Here is an 8183-nt window from a genome sequence, read left to right on the forward strand (position 1 = left end):
TAATAAATATAATATTTGTAAAATTATTTAAATAAAGAAAGTCAAATTATAATACCATAAAAAATAAAAAATCATATTATATATTCCTATATATTCCTAATAATTTTTAACTTTTTGTTAATTGCACAAATTATGATAATAAAGAAAATTAGTTTATATTATGAAAATAAGAAAGAAGCTTGTTGCAATTACTTAAATTATTTTATATATATAGTTGAGAATAATATAATCTATATAAATCTGTAATATAATTATAAAAACTATAAAAATAATAAGAATATGCACAAATTGTTTCTTAAACAAAATGACATGTGATATAATAAAAAATATATATATGCAAAATTAAGTATATTCATAAAATAGTATAACAAAAATAGAATTTTGAATAAAAGTTAATACAAAAGTTATAATTAAAGAAATATAAAATAATAAATTATTTCTGAAAATTAGATTGAATATTTGAAGATGCAAAATTGAGATAATCCTAAGTCATGGTTATTCATTACAGTATTATATGGAACTGAACAACTGATAAATGAAAAATTGATAGGATCATAATATGGAAAGAAATATATATAGTAGCACTTCTTAGGGGTCATGCCCCCTGGGGCAAAAGGTGGAGCAGAGGGCCTGGGCCCCTCTTGTTCTGAAATTCACAACAGCCAAGAACATGCTATTGCTAAACTCACACCTCCTCTTACATTTGCTCAGCAATGCTACAGACATCTTAAGGTCAGCTGTCACAATTTGCAAAATGCTTATAGTTATTGGTAAATTAAAAAAAAAACTTTTGATATCATCATATTTGTATAAAAATGATCTTTTTACTATTTCATATTTACTGGGTATAGCAAATAGATATCATGGCTGCTTATGAAACTGTTTAATATTAATAACACAAGAAGAATAAATTTATATGTTTTATTATTTTTATTTTACAGAGTTCCGGTATTGGAGAGGCAAGTGTGTACCATGCTCTGGTTGTAATATTTTTGGAATTTTTTGCATGGGGTTTATTAACCATGCCTGTTATCTCTGTATTAAATATCACATTTCCAAATCATACGTTCCTGATGAATGGTTTGATAATGGGCATTAAAGGAATCTTGTCATTTCTTTCTGCACCATTAATTGGTGCTTTATCTGATGTATGGGGTCGAAAATTCTTTTTACTCATCACAGTAGCCTTCACATGTGCGCCGATTCCTCTAATGAGCATTAATACATGGTGGTTTTTTGCTATGATCTCCATCAGTGGTGTCTTTGCTTGCACATTTTCAGTGGTGTTTGCATATGTTGCTGATGTTACTGAAGAGCATCAAAGATCTCCAGCATATGGTATGGTTAGTATCTCATTATTAATTTTTTAAAAAAATTTGTAATATAATAAATAATTTATAATATCTATTTTTTAAAATAAATTTAATTTTTTTATCAGGTATCAGCAACTTTTGCTGCAAGTATGGTAATAAGTCCAGCATTAGGAGATTATATTATGAAAGAATATGGAGAGAATCTTGTGGTTGCATTAGCAACTGCTATTGCAGTGTTGGATGTGTTTTTTATATTAGTGGCTGTACCTGAAAGTTTGCCTGAAAAAGCTCGTCCACCAGCACCTATATCTTGGGAACAGGCAGATCCCTTTGCTTATCTTGGAAAAGTAAATAATTTTTTACGTTATGTGATATATAAAAAAAATTTATACTTAAATTTATATTTAAAATCATTCCAAATTATGAAAAATCATTTCAAGTGAATTTATATTTAAAAATAAATATTTTTTAATTAATATAAAATCTTGCATTCTATTTTAAATAAAAAACAAAGTGTTTAAATTAATTATAGAAATAATATTGTAATTTTGTAGAACAAACAATAATAACATGATTAAAATAAAAATTTGAATGTAATTATGATATTTTAGGTTGGCAAAGATCATACTATTTTAATGTTGTGTATTACTGTGTTCCTGAGCTATCTTCCTGAAGCAGGACAATATAGTTGTATATTTGTCTACTTGACTAAAGTTATGGGATTTACTGCTTTAATGGTAGCAATTTTTATTGCTGTGGTGGGAATTTTAAGTGTCGGAGCTCAAAGTGTCTTAGGTCCTTTAATAAGAACACTTGGCAGTAAACACACCATAATGTTAGGTCTTTTATTTGAAATGTTACAACTTATGTGGTTTGGCTTCGGTTCACAAACATGGTAACATCTTGTTTATAATAAATATTTATAATTTTATAAACTTTTAATTTTTGAAATAAAATATAAGAAAAATATTATATTTATTATATTTTATTGCAATATATTTTTAAAAAAAGATTTTTATGAATTCTGATCAATATTTTTCTAATTTTAAGGATGATGTGGGCAGCTGGAGTACTTGCTGCAGTATCAAGTATCACATATCCTGCAATTTCTGCATTCATATCTATGCATTCTGATGCAGATAAGCAGGGTTTGGTACAAGGCATGGTAACTGGAATGCGTGGATTATGTAATGGTCTTGGGCCAGCAATGTTTGGAGTAATCTTTTATCTCTTTCGCGTTGATCTCAACGATAATTCTCCTTCTCTCCCTGCAAAACCATCTCCATTAGAGGAAAATAATAAAACAGGAACTGCCACGCAACATCTTGATATTATGCCACAGATAGTAACCCAGGTAAATTTAAACAAAACAAATAATTTTTAAGAAATACTTATTAATGATCGATTATTGAACAGTCGATTAATCATTTAATCTAAAATTATAAAGAAATTGATATTTTTAGCTTGTACCAGGACCACCATTTGTGTTTGGTGCATTACTTGTGATATGTGCATTACTAGTAGCTGCATTTATACCGGAATCAAACACAATGCCAACAGGTCCATTACATCATCCATCCACCTCCCGGAGGCCCTCCGGTAAATACGCATATCAGAAATGTACGTTAAAGGTTGTCAGTTATGTTAAAATTCAGATGTATTTTTTGGTGGTGGGTTTAAAATTAAGATTTAAAATTACTTTAAATTAACAATAATAGTTAATAATAATATATTATTATATAATAATATTATATAATATATTATTATATATAATCATTTTTATATAAAATATAATTATTAAACAAATAATCAAGAAATGAATCTTTTTACATTTAATTAGATAGAATCGATATTTTTAATTTTTTAAAATTAAATTACAATTTTTTAATAAAAATAAAATTTTTATATATGATATTTCAATATATTTAATATTATGTGTATGTTATTGAAAAAATGACAACAATCTATTAGTAATATTAATTAATCAAAAATATAAAAATATAAATTCTTATTGATAGATAAATTATTTTTTAATAGAACCCAATATATAATTATTCTATTATTTATTGCTGATAGATTGTAGATTATATTATGAAACTCATATATTTTTATTTGTGATGATTTATTAAATACAAACGATAGAATTGATTCTTAGAAATTTAAAAGAGTAAAAATGAGATTGCTCGTTCAAAAACTATTGTATTTAATTATTAATGTAATTAAAATACATCTATATTTTATATAACATATATACATACATATAATTCAATAAGAATTTTTCGTATGTATCATACGCGTATTTATATATTTATATGTACAAATTTATATTAAAATTTTGTTATAATTTAAGGTTTATCCTTGGATGTACATTATGAAGGAGATAAATTGGGAAGTGGGAAAGGAAAAATAGGGCCGCTGTCACCTCTAGTCGACAATTGCAACTCGGCTGCTCTATAGCTATTGTGAAAAAAAAAAAGAAAAAAAGAAAAAAAAAAAAAGGGGAAAAAAAAAAAAAAAAAGGGGGAAGAAAAAAAAAAAAAAAAAGGGGGAAGAAAAAAAAAAAAAAAAAGGGGGAAGAAAAAAAAAAAAAAAAAGGGGGAAGAAAAAAAAAAAAAAAAAGGGGGAAGAAAAAAAAAAAAAAAAAGGGGGAAGAAAAAAAAAAAAAAAAAGGGGGAAGAAAAAAAAAAAAAAAAAGGGGGAAAAAAAAGAAAAAAAAAAAAAGGGGAAAGAAAGAAAAGAAAAGTACCTTCATGATGAAACTCTCTATAGTTAGAGAAATGGTTACTATCAAGTGCACCTGCTACACACAGACTTTAAGAAAAAGAAAGCTGTCTATATTGTATTATATTATATCTTTAAGTCAATAACTGAGATTGATATTAGGATTATCAATCCATTTAATGTTTAGGTTATGAGAAGTTTTTACGAGCAGTGCTTGTTTTGATGACATTTAGGTTGAATTGAACATTACGTTCGATATTTTTTTAGGAATTTTGTTATATAAAAAGTTGAATTTTCACTTTTTCCAAAAGAAAAAAATTGTAATATTAACTTGTACCAAGTGAAGCATTGGATATCATTTATCAGTGACTCCTAGTTTGTGTAGTTTGTCGATGCGATAAAACGAATGAAAGTTGTAATCAGTATTTTTTATTAGACTTATAACAAAAAAATTATGTAACTTTTTATGCAAAAATCATTTTTTATTATGTATAATATTCATCGCTTATTAAGATCACATAAGAGGCAACTTTTTTAATTTAGAGAAGAGCACTTGTTACTTTGATCACAAGTATTATGAATCTTCAGTTTAAGATATTTTCTATAACACTTTTGTGATTTGGCAAACAAAATATTTATTTGCGTTTTTTGTTTTATTTTTTATGCATTTCTTTGTTTTAAATATATTTTTGATTTAATGAGGAAAGAAAAGTGCAATAGTTGCCGAAGAATGTTAAAAAGACGTTGTAAATGAAACTTTACATAGCTGAAATAGGAAATAAGTTTCCAATTGCATATAATATCTAGGTAAGAGTTAGCTGATGTTTGTAAAGTATGTTAACTATTTTCTTTGCATAAAATATTTATTTTAATAATTAGACATCAACAGAATAAATGGCCTTAATCAAAAAGAAAAAACAATTTATATGAAATTATACTTTGCCATTTGAGTGGTAATCTTGATCGATAATGTTACAAGCATTATTAATTGAGTGCTTAATGGCATTCCTCAAATGTTAAAATATGCATGTTATAAATTGGAGTCATTGATGTTAACAAAATACAATAGCGTAGTATATTTGTGCATTTTACTTGTACTTTATAAAAAAAATTAGTATCTGCAAAACTGTATGTGCATTGCCATAGCCTAAATAACTCTCTGAATTTGAAATCTGCCAATGAATTTTGATTTTAATCTAAAATTTACACATCATTATGATTTTATAACACATTGTAAGATTTTGAAATGAATATAGTTTCGTTATTTATATTTTTTTTCAGTTATGTATACAAAGTTGCTATCATTTATTATGGATTAATTAACAATAAAAGAGCATGCTCAAATCCATTGAAAAAAAGAATGACTAGTAGCAGAAATTCTATTCAAGAGTTGTAATATTAGAAAATAGTAGGAATTTATGAAATTATGGTGCAATGCGTGAGCAAAAAATAAAATTTTGTATGATCTCATTTTTCTCCAAGAATAATATTTTTTAATCAGAAAAGATGTAAATAAATTGCACTATAAATTTTTTTTTGTAAAAACTCGAATAACTAATCAATTTGTATGAAATTTTCGATTAGTATTCCGTTTGGAATCAATTCTAGCATTGAAAAAATGTTATGCATATCGAAGTATAATCTTCTTTTTATATCACTCTTAAGATTAATTGTGGAATAAAATTCCATTATAATTGTACAATAAATATATGTAAAAGAATTATTAAAAATATTGAGTCTAATAATAAAAAAAATATTCAATAAAAATTTTGAGAATTATAATAAATTATTTACATTAGATTTCTTGGAGAATATAGATACCACATGCAATAATTTTATATTTCTGCTTAATTTGAAAAATATTTATTAAAATTTGCTCTTACACACTGAAATACATTAACATTATTGTAATATAACATTGCAAAAGAAACGAAATAATATAAAAAAGTCCAGTTTAAGACTTAATAACACCTCAATAATTGTATATGTACAATGTATGATGGATGCATTAATAAAAATAATTATTTTTAAAATATAAGAAAGCATGTTCTATAAATATATAAATACTTATATTCATTTGAAAATAATTAAATTTAATATTTATATAATTATTTTATAATATGGTCGTATTTCGATATTTTACTACAATTTTGCTTATAAAATATTCTTAAATATTTTATGAAATAGTTGTTAATATTGAACCACTCTGTTGCCAAGATTCAATTGCTTTGTTAACAATTACTTCAGAAGTTTCTTCCGTTATCTAGAATAAAAAGATTTATTTAAAATTAATCATTTTTTGCATTTCATATTTGTATGAATAAATATACATATATAGATATTTTCATACATTAGCAATTGTATCTAAAATACCATCAATATTTTCACATCTCATTAGAAGTCTTCTTAGAGTTGTTAAAGTAACTACAGTAACAAAGATTAAAATTCTATATGCACCTACAGCTATTTTATCCCATATTCTGTAATAAATAAATAACATACATTTTGTGATATATATTTTTTTATTTTAAATACATTAAATATATATACTTTGCAATAGAACCATTGGATATTGTTCCTGCAAAACATGAAGAAAACCAAATATCATATGGAATATTATAAAGTGCTTCTATTTTAACAAGATGCTTGTATAATTCTGGATCTTCTCTTTCCAACAAAGTACAAGTACATTCTTGTAATCTATTAATTTCTTTATGAAATCTTTGTACTTGATCTAAAAATCCACATAAAATCCAATATGTATCTACAAGCTTTTCTTCATATGAATCTATGTCAATAATGTGCCACAGTGTTTCAGCCATTCTATTCATTGCTCTAAAACAAGAATAATTAATAATGAGTACAATAATTTAATAAGTTATGATTAATAATTATATTTAATAAAAAATTAAAGACCTATGTAGAGGAATTTCTAATTGAGTATTCATATCAAGTTTTGCTCTTCTAGTACGTAATAACCACATAGTGAGAAACATTAAATGAGGTTTCGTATAATCATCTAAAATCTTTGCAATTTTTAAAGCTTTTTGTAGATCCTGAAATTCTGCTTTTCTTTGATTTATTATAAATTCATGACTTTCTACATAAACTGGTATTATATCCAGTAATACTTTCCAAAGAAAATTTCTATATATAGCAGGAACTGTAAATCGTAAGCAGAACTGTTTCAGTTTTGCTTTATCAAAAGGATGTTCTTTAAGTAATATTTCCAATGATCTTTTTTCTTCAACGCTACGAAATCCTACCTATATTTTAATTATATAATTAAATAATAATGAATAATATACTTTTAATTATTTGTGATATTTTATTTTTTTCTAACCTAAAATCATAAGAATTGTTTAACATAAATTTAAATATACCTTTTCATAATAAGATGAACGAAAATTTCGTTCATCAGTCATTTTTTATCAATTTTTAAAATTTATGAACAATTATTTCAAATCATTTTTCCGTATTTAAATTGAAATATTTAGGAAATATAAAAGATGTGTAAATGTTTTTACGTATCTTTTTTCTTGATTTTAATTTTATTTTCTTGAAATGCTTATATTTATCAATAAATTTATTTCTTATTATATAAAATTGGATTCGTATAAATAATAATATATAAATATGTACAGCTTAAATATCTATATTACAAATAAAATATACAATAATATATCTAATAATTATAGGGAGTTTGTCCTCTATATTTTGAAATCTGATTGTTTAGTAATATATCAATAATTATAGGGATTTTGTTATCTATATTTTGATTATATAAAAAAAAAAAGTATTTGTATGCTTTCTATAATTTGGACAATACGAATATAAAATAAAATATACAAGTATTCAATTCAATTATGTTGATAAAACAACAATTTTTAATAATTTCTTTGATATTTTTATAAATTATATGTATATTTATACATTATATGTATTGGATTCATAGATAACTAATAGTAAATAGTAAATAGATTTAAATATAATAAATATAAATATAATAATATAATAAATTTTAATAAATATAAATATAATAATAAATATAATATAAATTGAATTATTTATGAATTAAAAATTACTCTCATATTTTTTTATTACAACACAATGAAAATAATATTAATTTGAGATTTTTTTATAAAAATA

The 8183-nt window shown here is 23.8% G+C and overlaps 2 protein-coding genes and 1 long non-coding RNA gene across 6 annotated transcripts in view; 1 reads left to right on the plus strand and 2 right to left on the minus strand.

The window, feature by feature from the left end:
- Positions 1 to 4952, plus strand: part of LOC102679568 (hippocampus abundant transcript 1 protein-like) — a 7838-nt gene extending 2886 nt beyond the window's left edge. Inside the window, exons 2-9 of one of the 4 annotated variants that reach the window (XM_031514978.1) lie at positions 509 to 732; positions 942 to 1343; positions 1439 to 1660; positions 1925 to 2208; positions 2364 to 2667; positions 2777 to 2933; positions 3664 to 3807; positions 4043 to 4952. In XM_031514978.1, the coding sequence (XP_031370838.1) occupies positions 598 to 732; positions 942 to 1343; positions 1439 to 1660; positions 1925 to 2208; positions 2364 to 2667; positions 2777 to 2933; positions 3664 to 3770 (1611 nt within the window). In that variant the 5' untranslated portion in view covers positions 509 to 597 and the 3' untranslated portion in view covers positions 3771 to 3807; positions 4043 to 4952. Of the gene's footprint in view, positions 1 to 508; positions 733 to 941; positions 1344 to 1438; positions 1661 to 1924; positions 2209 to 2363; positions 2668 to 2776; positions 2934 to 3663; positions 3832 to 4042 lie in introns of those variants that run through there. The other 3 variants (XM_006609181.2, XM_006609179.2, XM_006609180.2) reach the window with 3 other exon arrangements.
- Positions 1 to 8183, minus strand: part of LOC116186753 — a 21136-nt gene that overhangs the window by 814 nt on the left and 12139 nt on the right. The window lies entirely within an intron of this gene.
- Positions 5885 to 7578, minus strand: LOC102679441 (TBC1 domain family member 7). The gene is made up of 5 exons (XM_006609178.2): positions 7418 to 7578; positions 6951 to 7300; positions 6585 to 6869; positions 6385 to 6514; positions 5885 to 6297 (listed from the first exon to the last, which is right to left on the minus strand). The coding sequence occupies exons 1-5, from the start codon at positions 7457 to 7459 to the stop codon at positions 6211 to 6213; spliced, it is 894 nt and encodes a 297-aa protein (XP_006609241.1). The 5' UTR covers positions 7460 to 7578; the 3' UTR covers positions 5885 to 6210.

Source organism: Apis dorsata, unplaced genomic scaffold (genome assembly GCF_000469605.1).
Source record: "Apis dorsata unplaced genomic scaffold, Apis dorsata 1.3 scaffold_52, whole genome shotgun sequence".
In the NCBI taxonomy this organism is placed as follows: domain Eukaryota; kingdom Metazoa; phylum Arthropoda; class Insecta; order Hymenoptera; family Apidae; genus Apis; species Apis dorsata.